Source organism: Rissa tridactyla, chromosome 3 (assembly GCF_028500815.1).
Source record: "Rissa tridactyla isolate bRisTri1 chromosome 3, bRisTri1.patW.cur.20221130, whole genome shotgun sequence".
In the NCBI taxonomy this organism is placed as follows: domain Eukaryota; kingdom Metazoa; phylum Chordata; class Aves; order Charadriiformes; family Laridae; genus Rissa; species Rissa tridactyla.
Genome location: NC_071468.1, coordinates 63,046,203 through 63,068,978, shown reverse-complemented (window position 1 = coordinate 63,068,978; position 22,776 = coordinate 63,046,203). Strand labels below are relative to the sequence as shown.

At 42.9% G+C, this 22,776-nt stretch overlaps 1 protein-coding gene across 1 annotated transcript; it reads right to left on the bottom strand.

Annotated features, from left to right (window-relative positions):
- Nucleotides 1–1,345: 1,345 nt before the first annotated feature.
- Nucleotides 1,346–15,987, bottom strand: LOC128907554 (p53 apoptosis effector related to PMP-22-like). Its single transcript, XM_054196534.1, has 3 exons — nt 15,777–15,987; nt 1,822–1,965; nt 1,346–1,560 (listed from the first exon to the last, which is right to left on the bottom strand). Exons 1-3 carry the CDS (start codon nt 15,985–15,987, stop codon nt 1,346–1,348), a joined length of 570 nt encoding a protein of 189 aa, XP_054052509.1.
- Nucleotides 15,988–22,776: the final 6,789 nt, after the last annotated feature.

Below are 22,776 nucleotides of genomic sequence, written 5' to 3'. Positions count from 1 at the left end.
GTTACAAAATTGTAATGTGTTACAGGTAATAATCCTCTCTAGCTAAGGATTTTGATGAGACCTTTTTCAACATAGCAGAATTATCCATTTTTTGACTTAAGAGGAGAAAGGGAGCATTATCAATTCAGGATTAACAAGGCAGAAACCAGCAGAGTCTTGAGTACACTTTGTTGCTTGCACTGTATCCAGGTTTGCAGCACTGTGGAGTGTAAGATACTGAAAGGTGTTTTGTGATCTGAGTTTTCTGTATGAGAGCTTTAGTATGAGATGGTAAGGGGTATTGATGCATTTTACAGTTGCGTATGACGGTGTACACTTCCCACTTTTAAAATACTCATGAACATCAAACCAATGAAAAAAGAGGCCTTTTAACAAATGTTTGATACCTGCTTTCCTGCAGCTGCAGCTCCACTCCTGGTGTGTACCTAGTCTGCTGAGGGGAACCATAGCTCTGCTAAAGTCCTTCCTGGCCCTTCTATGCTGGATAAAAGAGCTGGACCAGTATAACAGAGCTTTTTAAAGCCATAGATTTTGATACAGCAGATAAAAGAGGCAGATACCCATGAAGAAAGACACACCAGGAGCCACTTCGAACCAGGTCTGTAGTTGCAGGGGTGGCTTGAAATCCCCTCTGCCTTTGCCCACCCTGTGCTGGCCCCAACAACAGCATGTCCCAACCCAGCATTTATGGGTTTACTGATGATCTTTGCTTACTCTTACAAATATTCAATATACTTAAATTCCACACGGATGGGTAATAGACAAGATGCTGGCTTTGGTAGGGGGCTTTCTCTTGTCTTTTTCTTACCCTGCCCCTACAGCTTAAGTGAATGAATGAAAAATGGAAGCAGAGCTATGAAGTGTTGGCTGATTAATTTGCTGCTTTGGCAGTCAGTGGATAAGGGCATTTGGCTTCTTGAAAAACATGCAAACTCTTCAGGGTAAAGTAAGATGATACATACAAAATGGGATTTTTGCGAGCTGCTTTCCTTCAGGAAGATGATATATGTTGTTTTGTTTACCGGCAGTTTAAAAAGCTTTTCTGAATTTAATTAAAAATATAAGTGCATTTAAGATGCAATGGAATCCACATACACCATACTTATGGGAATGAATGAGGAAATACAAGGTTTTTTAATGTTTAGACTTTATCTAATGAACCCACATCAGATATGAAGGTCCAAAATAGAGTAGATGATAACTTTATTGCAGAATGCCAGTACCATTTTTCTACACGCATTTGAAAAGTTTCCAGCCTTTTCTACTGACATCTGATGATGATATTCTGGAAAACGTAGCTGGTCCGTCAGATATCTCTGGAGTATGAAGACATTTTTCCTGGTGCTTACGGGGAAGAGTAAAAATATGTGGGCTTCACATTACCCAAGATCTGATCTTCGTAGTTAGGAAGGCAGCAGAAGAAGAATCCCAAGCATATTTCCATAATGGCAGTGGTCCAGCCAAAGCCGTAGGCCCAGCTGAACATATTGATTCCTGTCATTTCAATTTCACTCGAGAACTTTACTGGATAAATGACCAGGCCCATGATGGAGAACACAGCTGAAGAAACAGGAGAAAACAAAAAATACTTAAGCTAATACACATCACGTTGCCTGCCTCCATAATACCTGTAACTAAACCCACCCATATTTTGGAGGATTTGAAAATCGATCCACTGCCATGACAGACTTTATATTACTTTTTACTGAGACTTCAAGTGCACACAGGCAAAGACCTGGGTATGGAATCAGCTGAGGGAAATACCGGTTTTAGTATGGATATATCTGCGCAATCTAAACTTGACTTCACATACTGCCTTACCAGCGACAAAAAGCAAGCCTCCGATCCCGCGTATGAAGTTGAACCGAAGCGTGTCAATGGCAAATGCTATGATGGCCAGAGCAAAGCAGATGACTAGAAGTATAAAGCCGACCAGGTATGTGGCAGCCGCTGCTCTTCCCCAAGCTGAAATCAGAAGGAACATACATTAGAAAGGAACAAAATAATGCCTTGCGGTATTTTTCTCTGGTTTGTAATGAAAGGCTGATTTTAAATAAATGTGAAAAGAAGATCAGCTCTCTCCTTCCGTAGGTGAACATTTTACTTCCACAAGAAATCATTCACTAAGTGCAGAATCCATAAAAACACTGGCTTTGACCTCTCATAGAAAACGCAATGGGCCTTGCATGCAAGCTTCCTCTTTAAATTTAGCAGTTAATAACTGAGATGATAGATAAAAATTACTATAAAGATGTAAGAATGGACACTCTCCTTCAATAAGAAATGTCGTTGCCTCAGCAGATGTCATAAAACCAGCAGCATTTTGCATGGACAAAGAGAATTAGATTGTTCCTGAAACTAATTAAATTCTTCCTTTAAAAAAAAGTGTTTATACAAGCACTACCACTCCGGGATGCAAATTTTAAAGTATGGCAGTAGTCCATAAATGTCAAAATTCAGTGGTTTCTGCCTTTTCAGCCTTTGTTTAGCTCTGCGTCCTAAATGGAGCTAAAGATTTGGAATCTGTTTTGTAGGGAAATTAGAACTCTGCTTTTGATCCAAAGTGCGAACCACTTCGTTTTTAAAAGCTTGTTCAGGATATTAATACTTTCATTTTCAAATTATATAACTTTTATGTTGTAACATGTCAGATCTAAGCATATTGCGTTGGCATAACAACTGAAAAAAGGTAATATTTATTCAATATTTTAAGTCTTGAGGGGCAACTACTGCTCAAAGAGATCAAAGTGTCTCCTCTTATGAATGTAAAAAGCCCACTGACAACTCTTAAATTGTGTATGTAGATGGACTAGGCAGTTAAAGTCTGCTGGGCATCTACAGACTTCACCCCCTCGCCTACACTATGCGTTTGTAAGGTGTCAGCTTCTAACCAAATATATAAAGCAGCAGGGCCGAAAAATTATCACAGCCCAAACAACCCTGACAATAATTATAACTCAACTTAAACGTAGTGCACACTGCTCAGTAAAAGTTCCCTCTGGAACTGACTAAGTTAAGATTTTTGATTTGTTTGCTCTGAGCAAGCAAGTAGTAGAACGCAAAGTGTCCCACCTTCCCCCTGGCCAGTGTCAGGTAGGCATGAAAGCCACCATCCTGTCCCTGGTGAGTGACACCTTGGTGCTCAAACTCTTTTCCCCTAGGCCCCACGCCACCTCTGCTATAAGACTAGAAAAATGGATCGGGATTTTCCAGCTCTACTTTTCCTCCTATCAGCCCATCCAAACCAATTTCCCTTTTTGTTTGCTTTTCACCACCCCACCCTCCCTTTGTGATCCCTGCCCCTGTGGAGGTGCAGGTGGGAGGGCAGCACCTCAGGCAGAGTATCAAAGGGAAGGAAGAGAAGAAAATTCCAGGAAGAGGAATTTCTCATACTGCCACGGCTCAATTTACCCTGTTGAGGATACTCCTGCTCCCAACCTCTCTGCCACCCCTCTAACAGAGCAAAAAGAGGGGCACCTGGCCATAAGAGAAGTTGCTCAGCAGCAGTGACCTCACTGCTCTTGGATACAAGACCTATAACTTTGGGCAGGAGGGTGAAATGAGAAGGACATCTAGAGGTGATGTTTTTTGTTATGTGCACAACTGTTTGTGATAGGTGCAAAACTCCTGGGCAAAGGGGTGTCCTTCCCCAGAGCAGTCTCAGAGCGCAGCTGCCCACCCAGGAAGTGCCGAGGTACCATGAGAACTGAGGGTTTCATCTCACCTGCTGCCACCACCTCTGCTGTGGGCAGCAGACCATCTGCCAAAGCTCAGCCTCGCTTCCCACGAGCAGCTGATGGCAGAGCAGTGTCCCCTAAGGTGGGAGCATCACCTGAGCTGGAGACTCAAGGGGAGGTGCCTGGTGGCCACAGCCATATATGGTGGCACCTTGCCATCGTCTCCCTCCTCCACCGGGATCACCCAGGTGTTTTTCCTGAAGTAGTGTTACAAATGCTCTGACTGTATGAAAGCAGATGGGGTGCACGCCCAGCCTGCCAGGCACTGGCTATATGGCAAGAACAGACATGCTTGTTGCAGGATGCTTACATCTTTAGGAGGCATTGCTTAATCACCTAACAGCCAATTTCGTGGCTCTCACTTCCGCAAAAGAGAAAAAGAACTAACATTTGAAGAAAACCAATACACGGGTCCAAGTAAAGCAATAGGATTGCATGGTAGAGTCACTACGGGAGTTTTTTGAGGAACAGTACCCTGACTTCATCTGTCCTTTACAAAAAGTAGCAGTTGTCAGTACTCTAAGACCACAATGTGCAAGCATCTTACCTTTCTAGGCTAAAAGGTAGCAAAAGCTTTGTGTAGGAATAATTGCAACTGTTTCTGTATCTGAGATGTTTATTTTCCCTTGTGCTAGCCAGGAGCACTAGAGTAGCTTAGGGTCTCTACCAATAGAACTAAGACTTACAATTCCTTTAAAATGCTAGACTTGGAAGAATTAAATTGGTCAGAAAACACTGACAAGCGAGGGGCTAATGTGGTCCCAAATATTTTCTTCTCTTCCAATGTCATGGGTTGTTTTTTGCTTTAACATAAAGTAAAAGCATAAATAAATTGTTCTAACTGCAAAGCTTTCCCTTAAAAATGTGAACGCCAGGCCAAAGAATCATCACAGGTGCAACACCAACTCAAAGTACACTAGACTCTAGAGAGAGGACAGTTGAAAGCTGGAAGGATCTAGTCCACCTGGCGTCAAATCAAAAATAGAAACAGAGGGAGCAGCAGGTTACACGACATCAAGCTGAGTCTGTGAAAATATTCGGCAATTTGTGAGATCTGTTTTCTCAGCCCCCAAAAATGTCAGTGATGTTTTGGCTGTTTAAGAGTTAAAACGTGCCTGTTAGAAAAGAAATGTGTGTTTATGCAAGAGTGTCCTTGAATAGCCGCAGGATCCTGTAACACTTGCATGCCAGTCCTATTTCTCCCTTTTCCAGCTCCTTTATCAGCTGAAAGAACACCAATGAACACTATGAAAGGGTTTGTAGGAAGCTACACACAGTCTGCTCTTGAAAATGCCTTCTAGCTGGCAATTTTCTGAGCAATTTTGTCTTAAAACAAGACCCTGCTACCCCAAACAGGCAAAAGGAACCCACGTTTTGATGCATATCTCAAGCACAGGAAGGAAAGTGCTTCTATTTACAGTCTCTTCTAAGTCAATCAGCAATGGACTCTCACAAGAGTCCAGACTACCCGCAGGTGAACGCAGTCATATGTGATGACTGGAAAATGAAAATAAGTGCCCACCTTCTAAAACTCCCTGCTGTGTGAGAACACCCCTGAGCTAATTTAGAGACCAGAAAGAGCCCACCCATGTCAGTACAGAGCTCCCTGTAGCGTATGAGCAAGGTCATTAGCTGAGACAGTATACAATAACAACGCAGCTTTATTATTCTGCTATTAAAACTAACTCAGTTTAGAGGTAGCATCACTACCTCTTGTATTGCACCATCTACACAAGTTCTGAATATCCTATTGCTGACTGCAGCCACAGGGAAGCTGGTAGACTTCATCAGAGATCCAGGGCTAAGAGTGTCTCCAGTTTCCTGCCTTCCTGGTTTTACTCCCTCATGCGTTTTCCAGTTTGCAAAAGTGTAAACACTGTCTGTGCTTCACACATAAGGAAGTAAACTTCCTTGCTCAGCAGTAAGTTGAGCCAAAACTTTGAACCACCAGATCTAGTCTTTCCTTAGCCTGCTGTGCTCCGTGCTCCAAACGGTGCCTTCAAAAAGAGCTGTCGTGCCCTGAAAATAGCATGTGAAGTCTGCTTCCCTCACGACAAATACAAATTTCTCTGTTTCTGCTGTATGTGGTTCAAAACATGGGAAAATATTCACAATGCCATTCTCAGGTTTTTCTTGATCTGGTACCCCCAAACCACAGGAACTAATGAGTCTCTCTCTTTGGGTGACGTTTTCTGAAAGCAACCCCAGGGAGTTCAGAAGTACTTCTCCTGGTCTAATCAATAAGAACATACTTCTCCAAATTTTCCTCCTGGCTGGAAGCTAAATGCACAACTAGCACTGGAAAGAAAAACAAATGTTTATTGCCCGCCAGAGACACCAATAATTATCTACAGGTTCTTGCTGACTGACTGTTTTAACACATCAGCCACTGCAGTGAATAGTGCAGCAATTTTAGGAAGGATAGTTTCAATTCAAAAGAAACAGGGAGGGGGGCAAAGAAAATGTTAACAGACTAATATTTTGCTCTGTTATCCTTCACACCACTGGGCGAAAGAAACACACACACCCCCTGCAGTTCTAGCTCCAGTCTTGCAAAGCAATTCTTACAAGAAGTAAAATCTGCCGTGGCGGTGATTCATCTCTGTGTTGTACGTAATGAGAATGTTTCAAGGCTGAGTTTGCAGAGCTCAACCTGTTCTACGTCTCTCTGATTAAAGGGAAAGAGCATTATTTTGGAAACAAAGCTGAACTCACTTGGGTTTCTCAACCTGACGTTCTTCATCAGGGTGTGGCGAACTCTGTAGAGCAAATGCTTCACTTAGAAAAGGAACTGCTTTGGCAGGGTTTTATCCATTTCATTTTGGTTTGTTCTCCTCAAGACAGTTTCCATGTGAAAGTGAGCGTGTCTTCAGCAGAACGTGTTTTCTCCTTAGCTTGAATCTTAAGATGGCCCATCAAACTCATTAATCCACATCACAATTTACCAGCTGAAGGGTTGCGAGCTGTTAATGTATAGGCAAGCCACTGTTATCCAGGACTCTGGATTCCCCGTGTTATCTGTGCAACACTGGACAGTGCAATGCTGGACACTGGGCAGTGTCTTCTGGAAATCACGACTCTTAACATGCCAGCTACGGGAAATTTATGTGCTCTTTTTGAAAACAAGTGAACACTGAAACCTCCGCAAGTGTTTGCTGATCACATGAGCTCGCATTGAAATAGCAGTGTGCATGAGTTTGTATACAGCCAAGATAAATCAGTCGCTATTAGGAGCAGCTTCTTACAAATAAACTCTATGTTGTGGACTGAAAGCTATTGACTGAAAATACTTTCAAAGGAAGCTATACAAATGAAGAAAATCACATGTTCATCATGGATAATTTATGAATAGAATGAAATGAGGAAAAAAATATTAAAGGCATGATCGGATGTGTATTATTCTCTGAGCTTCTATATTGCATCTGGATCATTCTTTAAACTGCATTCTCTGAATATCTTTCCCCATGGGCAGTCAATACTGGATGTTTTTGTTTAGGTTTTTTTTTGTGTGATTTTATGTCATTTAGAGCAGAATACAAAATTTTCGGTCCTTCTGTTTGGCATTCTTTTTGGTAACTCCGTTCTTTTTCCCCAAGCATTACTTCTTTATAATTCATTGGCAGTTAATACGGATTCCTCATTTAATAACAGAGCACTATCTCAGAACATGCAAGCCGTTTTTATGTGAGCAGGAACCAGCTTTTAGCTTGCCTCTACTTAAGAGACAACCGTAGAAGCAGGGAACGACCTATTTAGGTTCACACTAAGATAATTTCATTGCAAAAGTTTCTTGGTGATTAGAAGTGGGTCCCATACAGATGAGAAAGGATTAGGACTTTAGGACAATTACTCCACAATGATTTTAAATAACAACAGTCAGGAAAAGACCCTTTATGCATAGCCTGTCTATCAGTAAAACACAGTATATATTAACAGAAAGCAGTGTCTTGACCATAGCTTACTGCTAAATTGATAGCTCAGTTAAAGTAGACTTTAATCACTTTAAAGCAAAAACCTATTAAAAAGCAAAAACCACTGACTTCACTCACAAATGTATACAGGCAAAGCCTGCATCCGAGCCTTTATGTAATTCTGCAAACCTCTCCTCTTACTGAGGTAAGTAATTCAACTTAGAAGCCATTCTGACTTGAAGTTGAAGGGAGGAGCAGTTACATCTTGAGGGAGTGGTTCAAATTCATCTCATCATAAGCCCAGGCATGTACAAGCTTGACTTAGAAGCTGGCTTCTGCAAATCTTGTATTAATGAGGGCTGCTCCCTGATGCTTACTTAGCGCTAGGGAGGCAAAAGTGGCAGAGGGCGTAGAGCCATCATCAAAGGGAGCACCGAGGGAGTAAGTCAGTTATTAAAAATAATGTGCACGCAGTGCCTCAAAATTAAAGGTTTGTTCACGAGAGAGTCGGGGAGTACCCCTATCTCACATTACCTCAGAAGCAGTTTCATACTTTGAGAACATTTTGGGATTCAAGCTCAGTCTCATACTCTTTAATTCTGCAACATTTTTTCCTTCTATTTTTTCCTATTTATTTTAAATTAAATCAGGATTACTTACACTTGCATATAGAATCATAGGGTTGGAAGGGACCTCTGGAGATCATCTAGTCCAACCCCCCTGCCACAGCAGGGTCCCCTAGAGCAGGTTGCACAGGAACGCGTCCAGGTAGGTTTTGAATGTCTCCAGAGTTGGAGACTCCACCACCTCTCTGGGCAGCCTGTTCCAGTGCTCTGCCACCCTCAAAGGAAAGAAGTCCCTCCTCATGTTCAGATTGAACTTCCTATGCTCAAGTTTGTGCCTGTTACCTCTTGTCCTGTCGCTGGGCACCACTGAAAAGAGCCTGGCCCCATCCTCCTGACAGCCACCCTTTAAGTATTTATAAATGTTGATAAGATCCCCCCTCAGACGTCTTTTTTCCAGACTGAAGAGACCCAAATCCCTCAGTCTTTCTTCATAAGAGAGGTGTTCCAATCCCCTAATCATCTTGGTATCTCTCTGCTGCACCTTCTCCAGCAGTTCCCTGTCCCTCTTGAACCGGGGAGCCCAGAACTGGACACAGTACTCCAGGTGCGGCCTCACCAAGGCAGAGTAGAGGGGGAGGATGACCTCTCTCGACCTGCTGGCCACACTCTTCCTGATGCACCCCAGGATGCCATTGGCCTTTTTGGCCACAAGGGCACACTGCTGGCTCATGGTCATCCTGTTGTCCACCAGGACTCCCAGGTCTCTTTCAGCTGAGCTGCCCTCCAGCAGGTCAGCCCCCAACCTGTACTGGTGCATGGGGTTATTCCTCCCCAGGTGCAGCACCCAATGTATATGGGGGTTGGGAGGGTTGGGCAAATAAAGCAGGTAGGGTACTGATTAATCAGTAAGAATAGATAAGCTCAGTTAATCGGGGTACCAAGATGTACTTGCTCCCAAACTACCCCTGAGTTAAAGATGGGTTAAAATATTTAATATGAATTAAACAGAATCAATTTCCATTATAACGCAGGCTATGAACTAGGAGTTTTAATCGAAACAGCAGTGGAACCTTTCCAAAAAGCTCTTTTAAGTTTTATATTCCCAGGGCCATTTGAGACTGAAGAACACGGAATTTACATCTCATTTCCATATGCACCAAGTATTGTTCTCACTCTTGATCCGCAGTTTTCACGCTGTGAGCAAACTTTGTTCTGAAACCTTGCTGAAAGTCGCTTTTTGCACTAGGGAGTTTCTCTCTGATAGAGAGCAGCTGTGAATCTGGATCTAATTTTCTGTCAGAAGCAAAATTTTACCATTTGCAAAAGAAAAACCCCAACATATAAGCAGAAATGGTATGTTGCGCTCATAAAATACATCATAAACTCTATTTACCCTTCTTGTGAATGAAACAGCTTTTACAATGCATCCTGAAAGTCTTCATCACTTGCCACTTATTGCTGACGGGGTAGTTAGTGAACCGCACAGAGACTTCCCACATTTAGGGCCTGATTAGGGCACAGTGTGCATGTTCAACATAATAGGTGACATTAGATGTATTCAATTGTAGATTAGCGCTTCAGCAGGACTGTGTGTGATCTGAAGTGTTATTCAGTGCCAGTAGAAGGAAGCCAGAAACCTCTGGGACATAGGCTAACATCAACACTCCACAAACTGCCTTGAGTTCCAGGGAATTTTTGACCGATGAGAGATTTCGTAATGGTGCTTGACAAAGAAGAAACACGGCATTACAATACTCACTGACTCAACGTGTTCAAGGTTGCTCTGAACAATGCAAGCCGACAGTGAGAAGTGACATGGAAATGTGAAAAAACAGTGTTTTGAGAGTTTAGATTCTTTTCCTGCCTGACTCTTTTCCTGCCTGGAGTAACCTGACTGTTTAACCCTACAGTGGAATTCGAAATCTACCTTGCAACCCTTATCACCATTCAGACTATGGAGAAGTTATTATAGCCCCGCTGTATCAGATTACCTCAATAAACCAGAGGAAGAGATGAGGTAAAGAGAAATGAGAGTTTAGCCACAAGCTTCCATGCATTTTCAGCAGAGATGTCTCCTGGGGGCAGGGGGGGAGGTGGGGGGGGGCGCTGAATGGTATCCTCTCAAGGACTTAAGGTCCTGACAACGCAAAGTGTTGAGGATCTTCACGAAGTCCTCAACACCAGCAGATCATATCTCCTGATGGGGAGATGAGAACCCTCCACACAATTGCTATTTTTCCACCCAATTTAACTGTAAGTATTAGAAGGAGGTTGGATAATAAACAGTGGGATGCCATCTGCAATTGCTCTCTGTGGAGTTAATTGCTGAAGAGCATAACCATTATTTAGAAAAGAGTCTGATTAAATGAATCTGCCACTAAAGATATAAAAGGACAAACCCTAAAATTACAAGGGACAGCATGTTAGCAATTGCAGATGAGGAATGAAAACTGCCATGGTAATTAAGTGCTCTGGGCTTGATTCCCTTCTCTTACACCTCTTTAGTAACACCAGAGTGTCTCTTACAAGCTGGGGAAAAAATCAAATTTGTTCTTTCTTTCTTGCTTTATAGCTCCTTAAATATACTGTCGTCGTGATATTTTCATTACCTTATACAATTAACACCCTGTATTTTCTAGCATTTTAAGTGTTGAATAAAGATTGAATATTCTATGTTATTCAGTAACTAATCTTGTAATCTCACTTCTCACTAGTTGGTCCCAGGTAACGTTACACTTTTAGGAGGCTGATGACTTAGAAAATTATGTGCTCCTCAATACGCTGTCATTAAAACCACCGGCAATCACCGTATATAAATATAACTGTTTCATGCTACGATACAGCAGGAACAGCAACAAGCTTTCATTTTCATTTCACCCTGTGTCAAAGGAGCCAAGGTTTGCCCTCTAATCCAGGCAATGCACAGGGTATAGAGCTGGACCCCATCCTGGGCTCTCCCATGGGCTTCCCTGGACTGGTCAGAAACCTCCTCAGTCTGCCTTTCCCAGCTGCAAGGACACTTTTCCAAATCTACTTGAATTTTCCCAAATCCTGAAAGCCTTTAGGTGCAGAACCTTGACTTCAGGGAAAGTCTTCAACAAAGGCCCCGTGACATGAGCTTCTCCCTGCTTCAAAAGCACAGTTACTTGCTTGCTTCATTTCTATTTCTACGTGCAGACACCCTGGGATGCCAAAGAGCAGCCGAGACAGCCTGCTTCTCCTCCCAGGCCCTGCTGACAGGGGCTGTCTCCCAGCCCATCCCTCTGGAAATATCCTCCTGTCACGCTGCTCAGGGCTTCCCCGCGCCTGGGATTAAGTGCTGGCTGACAGACGTGATGGGAACATGGGGGAAGGCAAAACAGTTTTACGTAGGCAGTGTGGCAACTGGGAAACTTGGTGTCTGGTCTGTCCTGTGCCCCAGGTGTGATGAGTCACTGGTCTGCTGGAGAAGTTAGTGTTCCAGAGGGAGTGCTGTGGGGCCAGCAGTGTAGCTGGCTTTCTTGGTGTAGTGCCAAGAAAGGTCCTTTGCTGCTCAGAGACTGCTCCTGACCACACCGGGTACCTTGCTGTTGTATCATTAGCTGGGGATTTTTAGCAAGTGATTACTATTTTTTATTCCTCCAGAATAATAAATGGTGCTTCATCATGGCAAAAGATTCCCCAGACCCAAGAGCCTGATTTAGGCAAATTTGCCTGTTAGAAAAGAGGCAGGAAGGTGTCCCTTCCAGATGGCAAAATCATTCATCCCTCCACTAATCTCCACAGCCACTGAATTTTCACAAAACCTAGGAAAAGGCTATAATTGAATACTATGATGCAAAAATAACTGAAGATCTGGATTCCACTTGTCATGTGGAAATGCCTTTTGCTGATTTCTCCCCCCCCGACCCCCCCAAAATCTCTGTTTTCACCATGAAAATGAGCTGACCACTTCAACCTAAATTTAGAGCTTTAAGCTTGCAGTTATTTTGATAGCAGCATCTGCATGTGGAAGAGCTGCAGGGCTGGGTGGAACATCAGATGGGACAAGCTTAGCCATAAGATTTTCATCCTATTGTGCATCACATTGGGACTAATAAAATAAAATCAGTTATTTTCCCCCAACCAAACCCACACATGTTTAAACATCTTCAAAGCATGCAGTAGAATAAATTACATACTGAAAAACAGTCTCAGGTCTGCAAGACACACCTTGTTCAAGAGAGGTTATATAGCCAAAAATCAAGAAAAACAAAGGAGTGCCGTGCCAGCTTCATGAAGGGATTTAACCTCCTCGTTTTCTTTGCAAGCTCAGCCATGTCCCAGCCAGATACATTCCATATTGTGCTCATCATCTATCAAAAAAGTCTTTGTCTCTGTCTTCGTAAACGTCCAAGCACGTTATAAGCTTAAGACCTTTTATTTGTTCCAAGTGCCAGAACATTTCAGAGCTACAGTTTACATCTCTCAGTTCCTCGTCCTAAACTCCATGCATTTCTGGTAAGTGTCCTAATGCAACAGAGATTTTTTTTTTTCCTAGAAAATTCTATTTATTTGAGCTAAATATGCTTGAAAAGCAAAAGACTTCTGATAAAGTCTAGGTGAGTGTCATATGATTAAAGTAGAAGATCTGAACTCTTGGATAAGATAACAGAGTGTATAAGCTCTTCATGTTCTCACTTCCCACAGAGTTCATAAACTTTACAAAAGACCAAGCGTGTGCAGATATTTTCACAGAAGATAACTGCACCAGTGGAGTTACTCTACTGGCTTTACAAAAAAAAAAAAAAAAAAAAATTCTACAGGCTTCTTGTCTTCTCTGTGAGGTTTTAATTCTGCCAGTTTAAGCAACTATTTGGAGACTCCAAACTCCACTCATGCAACCAATGAAACATTCATCCTTCTTCCCTTCTAATATGACCAACCACAATGATGTTGGGTTTTTGTCTTCTATCTATGTATATACATATGTTAAGCCAAACAGCAGAGATTCAAGGGGAATTACAAACATTGTAGGTGGAGAATTCGATTTCAATTTGCACTTCATGTTGAACAACTTGCAAGAACGTTACAATTATATCTAATTATGATAGTTTGAAGATGTCTGCAGTGGATTAACACAGTTATACTGTCCAAGTCATGTTGAGAATATTTGCTGGCAGCTGCTGGGGTACACATGCGTATCACATATGTCAGTGAAACCATCCCTACAGGAAGACCGAATTTCAGAACCTACCCAGCCAGGGGCAGATTAAGCAGGGAAGCTGAGAGTAAAGCCCAGAGGAAAAGAGATGGGAACTGTGGAATACAGGGGGGAAGGAGAGAGTTCATCTCAGGAAAGATGTAAAACACTTCTGTCGTTTCTGTTTACATCACGTCTTTTGTCTCTGTGCTCGGGAAGGCGTGTAATTACACTTTGTTTATCCAGGACCACGTTTAACTTGGCACAATATGAAGTTAGAGATCCCACAGAACATGGTGTCAAATGCTTGTTTTCTATGACCTTTCTGGAGCAGTGTGGACAAATGTAATCCCAGAATTATTAAAATCCTATGTTTCAGCACTGAGGCAGGTAGAATCAGGCTTAACACAAGACCTGGATGCTCTCAAGTGAGATGCTGTATCATGGCCTGGTCTTTTGGGTGGAATCCAAGACCATCATCAGGCACCTGCACCCTGCATGAGGAAAAGCAGGAGCCCCAGAAGAAAAATTCCAACCCCACACCAGCTGAGCAAGGACAGATTGATAGGAAAACGAGAGGATAGGATTGGATCCGAACACGTCCCAGCTCTGGAGAGAAGGTGTCTGAAGGAAGGGCCTGGGAAGGATCAGAACAGCGACATGAGTTTGCATCCTTAACGGTCAGGTCTACAGCCCAGTTAGGGGTAACCCATCCTTGCAATGGCTGAGATCTACATTGTAATGGCATAATCTTGCAGAGGCAGAAGCCTGGCAGTGTGATCCACTGTCACTTGGCCTATGCACACATTTTTTACATACAGACTTTACATATTCTCCCATTGGCTAAAGGACTTCATTGTCCCAGGCATAATTTCCTTTCCACCTGGGAATTTTTGTCTGCATACGACTTCAGAATTTAAGCACGTGAGAGTGAGGCAGGATAAGGAAGGAAGTGAAATGACAAACAACTGTGTAGGATCTGGAAGTAAGGTGAAACTTCTCTGGTATTACCAAGAGAAGCAAGGTAAAACTTCTTAGTACTTTCTGACCAGTTAAAGTTGACATTCATGACACAGATAGGGCCTAACCTGGAGATCAGGAGGGCTCACTTTTCACGGAAACTCAGAACTGAGAAGCCCTTCTCTAAGAATCATTGCCTCCCTCCTGCTCTCCAGTGCCATGTACCAGAGGCCAATTTGCTGGCTTGATCTATGCCCAGCCATGCAGCTGCCGCAGGAGCTCCGAGAGCAGGACTGGGCATGATGCTGAATGGAGCCAGTCTTGTCCTGCAGCCCTATGCCTGCTACAATGAACTCGTTACAGCTGAATTTTGTGCATAGAAGGTAGAGTTTGACTGTAGACGATAAGCTTTCAGGAACAATTTTTTAAAAGCCATAATAAATGATCCCTGAGATTGCTTCTGCAAATGTTTTTACACTCGTTTTCAACAAGAGCAGCTGAGATTCTGAGCCTTAGAGAAAATGTTCTTCCTTTTGATTTGGATTAGCATGAATTGTAAGATTGCTTGAATTTTCCTCCTGGCTCAGGTGAACACCCCATCACTCACAATAACTTGTTTTAGACTGTGGCTAATAGCAGGTATATAGGGCAGGGCGGGGCGGGGGGGGGGAGGGGGGACAAAAAGAAAGAAAAAAAGAAACAGGGCACATCTAGAATGATCTTTCTCTTGGCCTAGTCTCCCAGACTCAGTGCTTTACATCTTTTCAAGCTGAAGGTTGCACCTGGGTCAACACCTTTAATAGCATGCTTAACCAAAACTCAGTACAAACAAGAAATCCTTTCATCTTTTAAAGCTTTCTTTCATAATCACAAGGAGACTCTTTCACACGACCCACCTACCAGAGCAGTTTCAGGGCAGCATTCTGCAGCCTGACACTCCCTGGGGATATCTTCCTACCATCTTACATTTTTGCCCCCACATTTCTTGCTGGCACTCAGGACTGGCTTATCACACTAATGCCAGGCTTACCGACGCAACTTGCAGTTTGGACATTTGATCAGCAGAAGATGTTAAGTGTTGAAAGGCAGCAATTAGTGAGAAGAGGTTACTAGCTTCTTCTAAAAGAGGAAGAAAACCTTAAATGCTGTAATATTTCTGTACTGGTACATTACCACTTGTAGTTTTTTGTACTATTCAGCTCACCATTTAAAGCAACCAGTTGTTTTCCTGCACAAAAAAACAGGGGTGAGGGTATTTTTCTTCTTCATCCTGTTAGTCAAAAACCTTGATATATTTCAGTGACATTCCCTATTACCCATAATTTCATGTATAAATGCCAGATATTAGGTGATATGGTTAGGAGAGCTGGGGGCAGATGAGCTCAGAGATGTGACCCACTGCTTCAGAGACTGTTTCCCAGCCATCCTTGCAGGTACTTACCGTAACCCATGAGGGACTCGCAGGTCCACGGCCCACCCCGACCAGGCCTGGTGCAGCTCTCCCATAACGACGCTTGGTGCACATAGGGCAAGGTCTGCGACTCCAGCCAGCCCCTGCCCGCCAGCGCAATGATACCGAAGATGACGCCTATGCCCAGGAGCAGGGGTAGGATCCATCTGCACCGCGTGTAGTCGAGGCCGTACTTCACCATCTTGTAGGGCAGGGGGAGGCTGGTGGGACGAGGACGGCGGCCTCTGCCACGGATTCAGCGACAGCAGGCAACGGGTGCTTCTGCAAAGCTCCTGGAAAGTGAGCGCCAGTACCTAGGAGCGCGTGTGCAGATGTCTGAGAAAAGCTTTTTAATCAGGAGAGAGACGGCAGGGAGAGAGGGAGGGATGGAGAGAGGGAGGGAGCTCCACCTAGATTCAGATGAGTAAGAGCTGCCACTGAGCAATAACCAGTTGAGCTGGGGAGAAGCTGCAAGGCTGGGTTTATCTGTGGGATCCTCTCTGCCCTGATGACTAGGTAACAAATCAGGTGCTGTTTACCCTCGGCATTTAACACTTTCCTTCCTGCCACTCCCCACCAGCAGGAGCATCTCACAGCTGTGTTTACGCCTTTCTGTCTCCTAAGGGATTTGCGTTACTGCAGGCGAACACAGGAGACAAGCCAGCGAACTATTTGCATTAGAAGGTGGTTGCTTCTGAAACTTGCCACCTGGAGGTTGAAGGCTGCTTTTCTTGGTCTCCATTTAAAAATAAAATGATACCTTATTTTTTTACAATTAAAAAAAAATTCCTCTAGCTGCTACGCAGCTAAGACAATAAAGAACGTGTGACTGCCCTCCCTCCCCCCCCCGTTTTGGGACATAGCTGCAGGGGAAAATAAACTACAAGGTTTACCATTAAAAATAAAGTATGGTCTGGGTATAGCCTCAGCGGGAGAACAAAAACAGAGCTTCGATTTGACCGTGCCCTACGAACACTCTCTGGCTGTCCATGCAGTGCCCGGGGCCTGTCAGAGCCTGCCCGCAGCACGCTGCGAGTGCCGTGCAGAGACAACCATCATCTCGCCCTGCCCCGAGAGGCCACCCAGCCCAGCGCAGGCAGACATTTCTGTCTCTCAGCTCAGTAGCGATGTAGCCACGTTCGTAGCACTCTCCCTTTGAACTAACACACGCTACAAGCTAGTATTTTGGTAGGACTCAGGCATGTGTATATCTGGAAGCAGCTGCACCCCTGACAGACTGAAGCTGGTTTCTGTGAAACGTGTTTAAGCACCGAGGATGCAAAGTATCCTTTGCTCCCCATGGTGGGTTTTGTCAAAAGGGGTCTGCATCCAAGTGCAGACCTCATCTACTCACAAAGGTATGCTACCGTATTGCAGCTTCCACAGTGAAATGTGACATCCGTACTGAACTGCAAACTTCATGGCATTTTGCTGAATTAATATTCATAAACCAAAAGGGGACTAAATAAAATAAATTAATAATTTCTGTTGAAGTTATACACTGTACAGGGGAGTGCACAAAGAGGCACTGAGCGTGCATAGGCCCACACTGGAACATGTACAGCAATATGAGCTGCAGCGCCGTGAAGAGGTAGTAGCTCTATCATGAAAGCAATTTGAACAGGTTAATGTGACGCTGTGCCTTATCTCTAATCAGAGGTACCTCATTAGCCTGGTGGTAGATTAGCAGTGGTGTGGCTGTGTGCAATTCTGGCTAGCTGAAGCGTCCTGCCAGCGTCTCCCCCTTGGTACGGACACGGCCCAATATCCCTGCTGCAGTGAGAGGTCCCTCAGGGGCGTTCAACAGCTCTCTGCTTGAGCAGGAGACATTCTTACAGATTTGACCTTCTCGACTCTGAATGTCACTTAAAGCACAAGCCAACTATGAAGACACCTCAGCTGTTGTTTTGGGGTGGAAATTAGGGAAAGCCTCAAGTGTTTTTTGTAAAGGACATTTTAGGGAACCACCATTTCCTTAGAATATTATATATCTTCCCTTGTAGTCCACATTTGTACTATCCACAAATTCAGTTATCGTTAACCTAAATATAATGTTTAAAATGCCATTTACCAGTTCTATAACACTGCTATATATCGTATCTTTTTTCATGATTTTTTAAAACAAATATCATTTGAAACTGACCCTTAGTGCAATATGCTGGAACCTGCAAGCTGTCCAGGTCTGTTTACATGTGTTCTTTCTGTTGCCACAGCTGAGATAGAAATGGGCACAATAAACTCCAAAAGAACATGAATTTGGATTTGGGTATTAAACAGTTTTTAAAAGATAGCTTCAGAAACACTCATGCATGTGGCAGTAGACTGTCGCTGAGCCCTCACTCAGCTGTCTATATGCAGTCTCTTGCCAAGTTTCAATCCTTCAGTAGCTACAGCTTTCTAAAAACTCAGCCTTTTTTTTTTTTTTCCAGAGAAAATAGTCAAATCAAGTTAAAGCAATTTTGTAGCTGAAATCCACCATGAAGCCAGGCACTGTCAGGTATTTGAGAGCCAGTGTTTGCTGAAGAATAAAATCCTCTTTCTTCCCTGTTTTTTGAACACTCAGGCATGTTTCAGATAGACATTTATGACCGAAGGATTTGTCATCAGTTTTTGTTATAACTCACCTGTGGACAAATGGATATTGTCACAAACGTTAGCATTTGCAAGACGATACCACATATTTATCACGCTGGGAAAGAAAGATGAATAGCATTCAGTCATTGCGGGTGTTTCTGCATCTTGCCCATCTTTGTCAGCCTTAAGTAACTTAAAACTACAAGCAATCGTCACATTCAATACAAGGGTAATTTGTGATATCTGGAACAGCACAGAGGTAGATATATTCAAAGGCGACAAAATGAAGTATTTCGTGTAATTCTGATACTCCTATGGCAAACAGGAAAAAATGATTGAAAACTTTTGTTAAGGAGTTTGTGATTTGAAGTGATGACTTACCCACAGTGTGCTTTGTATTTTGCAGCATACAAGCTCAGGATTTAGGTGAAAGCAAATGTTTTCTCCTTTTCACTGTCTGTGGTTAATACCAGCATCATCTGTTGAAAATGAAGATACACTATCAATGTTATCAACTGTTAGACTGTAGTGCACTTTCTGCATCTGAAAATATTCCTAGTGAATCTTCATTGCTACTTGAAGTAATCAAGTAAAGAGTAAGATATGGATAAAACAAGTAATTCTACAGCATTAGAGCTAAAAATAAAAAGATGCCCTTTTCAGTCATGACACAAATGGTTTTCTCAGTGGAAGAAGATAACAAATGTTTGGCAGCACGTTTTCATCCACTTTTAGTCTGCCGACCTGGTCAGCTGATCTATATGAACGACTGGATTGACATGGGCTGACCAGCTGTGGTGCACGTCCATGACTTTTGTGGCAAGCCCATTTTCGTTCTCTAATATTTGCACCACTTACAAACAAGAAATCCCCAGATTATTTTTTTTAAAAGCTTTGCTAAGGTTATTTCCTGTTCTCTTGTGTGCTATCTTACATGTAACAAGTCACCCTGAGCAACTGAGAAACATTTTGTGCATGAGCCATCATAAATCTTACAACTATTATTATTATTATCTTTATTAACCCATTTACAACCATAGGTCCTTTTTTTTCTGACAATGCCAATCTGCCATTTCCCATTTCCTTTTGGAGAGGTCTGAACCTTGCCTTGCAACTGGAATATTGCACCACAGATATGGTTATAACCACAGCCTATAGAGGGATGCAAATCAGTCAGCCAAATCCTACTTGGGCTAAATTGTACCTTCTGGTCACTCTCTGCACCCTGCATCACCTGGGCACCAGGCAATAGCGTTCTCAGTATGACTAATATTTCATCCATAGTAAGCACGTGTAGAAAAATACCTTTAGACACCGAAAGTGTTCCCAGGGTAATCCAAGGTGCAATTCCTTTACGTTAATTAGAAGGATACTGGAAATGCATTTTGAACCGGACCTGACTTTACTTCATTGCAAAATAAGAACTCCCTCCTAAAAAAATGAACCCAGTTGAGATCTTGTAGTTTCCCACACACCGAGCATTTCTGAGGGACTCTCCCATGGTGGCTGGATGCCGAGGCTCATCCGCGGTGTTGTGGTGACCCAGGAGTGGTTGGTGCTCGGTCCTACTGCCATGCATCTGGGAAAGCCTTCCTCTAGCTGCGTTGCACAGTGCAGGAAAGCTCTGCAGAAGTTTGAGACCTGGCTGTTGATCATGGAGGAAAATTTCCACAGGGTCTTGTTAAGACTTTTAGCAAGAGCCATCCAGGATTGGCTTGCTGTCGGACCTCCAAAGCCTGCCCCATGCACAGCACTCCCTCACTCTTGTCAGTAAAGCAGACCTGCCTTGACGAGACTAACGCTTCGGCTTAAAAGGCACTTTCTTCCTCTCTTTAGCCAGGCTACATGTGCAAAACCAGAAAATTATCACAAGGGTAAGTTTTAACAGCAGACTTGCAAACACAAGGCTGCATCCAGGATTGTTATTTATGTGAGCAATTCAAGACTGTATTAGGAAAACACAAATTAGGGAAACAGAAAATTAGGAAAACACAGAAGTGTCCGTGTCACTGAGCATGGGTTTCATTTTCACCTGATTTTTGATAAAGGACATGGTTTCTTCAGGGTAGGGTCTATACCGTAACAAGGTTTAATCCCCAGTTATTTCTTACAGATGCCCTGTAGAAGTTTGATGACTTCAGTCAACCCCTCTCCCTTCAGGCAAACAGCTGAAATCAAGGGTGTCCTGTGGACCCACTACACAGTTACCAGCTGAGATGGCTTCTGGCCATTTGTAACCATTGTGGGGGTCTGCATCTTCCCCGAGTGGCTGCCAGGAGCACAAGCTCTGTGGTGGGCATGCATGAAGCATGTTGCATACAGGGTTTTTATGAAATTCTGTGTAAGCAGTTAGAGTAGTGCAGCACAGCCCTGCTCTACATATGGGATAATTTTACTTAAACTGCTTGCTTTGGTCCCTGCGACTTCTCTGTGGCATAGCTAGGCTAACTTGATAGTTGTCCTATTGCGGTGGATCACAGCAGTAACTGCTTGTAAAACATATAGCTCAGCTGCCTTAGGAGAGGAATAAAATCAGCCTTATGTAGGTAATTCCCAGGTGCCACACCTCTGCTAGTTACATTTTTCTGTCAGAGAAATGGCTTTCATTTATTGTGCCTTATGGGTCAGTTGGGAACAGCAGCAGCTACTTCTTTAAGCACTTTGAGATTTACAGATAAAAGACATGCATACCAAGCATATCTTTAAGAGTTTCAGCCATGAATTTTCACTTTGAGATTCTCCAGCCAAACGCAGGGTTTTGCTGAAACCTGTTACGCTGAAAATGTCATATTGAAATGATCTCTTCAGTTTTAAATGTTGGATATGGAATTGGTTTGGGAAGTGTGCTGAAATGAAAATCGTGGTCTCCTATCAACATTGTCAACTTTTCCTATTGTCTTAATACAAAATCCCTATTACGATTTTCCCAAGTTTTGCTTTGCAAGTTGTTTTGTCTTTCTATTGCAAATCAGAACAGAAATTAATGTTCAAGTATTATGATTCATCTAAATTCCTTTTTCACAATAAGTTTTGCTTATTTCTTGTCCTGTGGGATTGCCAACACACAGAGAGCTTAAAAATAGGCTATTTAATGAAAAGGGACTGTAGCGGCCACACGTCAGCTCCTGCCCCAATTATATGCCTCCATGTTTACTCAAGACCGTGACAGTCGACTAACGTACTTTAATCCGTGATAATTTCCCGGGGCAGCACACTGGAGGACAGGAGTTAGCAGGCTTTAGGTTCACAGTTTCATGTGAGTGCCCACTCCAAACCTTTCTGGGCCCACTCAAACCCAGTGAATCCTGATTTTCAATGTGTCCCCTTGATACTTACCAATTTTTAATACCTATAAAATATTCTGTATTCGTGAAGATCTCTGAGGGAAATAGTATGTGTTCCCCACAGTCCTATAAATAAATAAAAAGCAAGTCATACCAATTCTTCTAGTAAATGTTATCCAATCCTGCAAAGATGAACCCATAAGGAATATAATTCACGGAAACATGTATATTTATTATTTTATTATACAATGCACATTGCTTATTATTTATAGTTGTATTATTTACATTACAAAGTTCTAGATATGCCTGCATGATTGCCACTACAGTCTTTATTATAAATAAAGCCTTATTAAATTTTGGTACTCAAAAATCACAGCAAAAAATACCCTTTGGATTATTCTGACAACTCCCTGTTTTTTCAGGGTGCTGTTCCATATTGCCAGTAACATCCGCTGCTTTGCGTTGTGGGAACAGTACCTCAGCTTTCTCGGCTGTTGTGAATCTCCTGAAGCATTTTGGTTTTCATTGATTATGTGCTTGGTTCATCGTTAATTCAAAAGGGCTCAATGATCTCAGCAACTCTTTTTGTGTGTGTGTAACCTTTTCTTTTAGTACATCGGTGGTTTTGTTTCTATAGTGCTTATCACCATACCAACCCTACTCCCCCTAAAAAAATTGGCTTGAATGATCTCTCACTAGACTTGTCTTGATTTATGTATGTATTCTAGGTCCAAAAGTCCTTAGATGCAAAGGTCAGGTGAACACTTCTTAAGAATTCTACCTTGTCAAGGAATTGTCTAAAAAATGAGTCACTTGTTACATCAACTAAAAATACGAAATCCCAGTGGGGCGTGTCAGTTGTTTCCCATATCCATGAGATTTAATCATTAATCATCCCATTCAGGTCATTTGGCCTTCCCTAGCACCCAGTCATACATGGTTTTGATTGCTCATAACTCCCCCTGAGATGAGAGCCAAGTGTGCTCGGATTCTCCCGACCTCCTCTCTCCTCTCCAGGGCTGGGTTGGAAGGAGCTCCCCTGCAGCCTGAAGCTCACAAGAGTTGTTCAGGGGATTTTAGTGAGCACAGAATTAGGCGGCAGCTGAATACAGACTGGTAGGTAAACAAGAGTA

Bases quoted from the DNA above. Each gene is read 5' to 3' on its own strand.
- LOC128907554 (XM_054196534.1), bottom strand. From the start codon at position 15,987: ATGGTGAAGTACGGCCTCGACTACACGCGGTGCAGATGGATCCTACCC. The intron at 1,966-15,776 runs GTAAGTACCTGC...TTCTGATTTCAG, and splicing joins CGAGTCCCTCATGGGTTACG to CTTGGGGAAGAGCAGCGGCT. The intron at 1,561-1,821 runs GTAAGGCAGTAT...CTGTTTCTTCAG, and splicing joins AGGCTTGCTTTTTGTCGCTG to CTGTGTTCTCCATCATGGGC.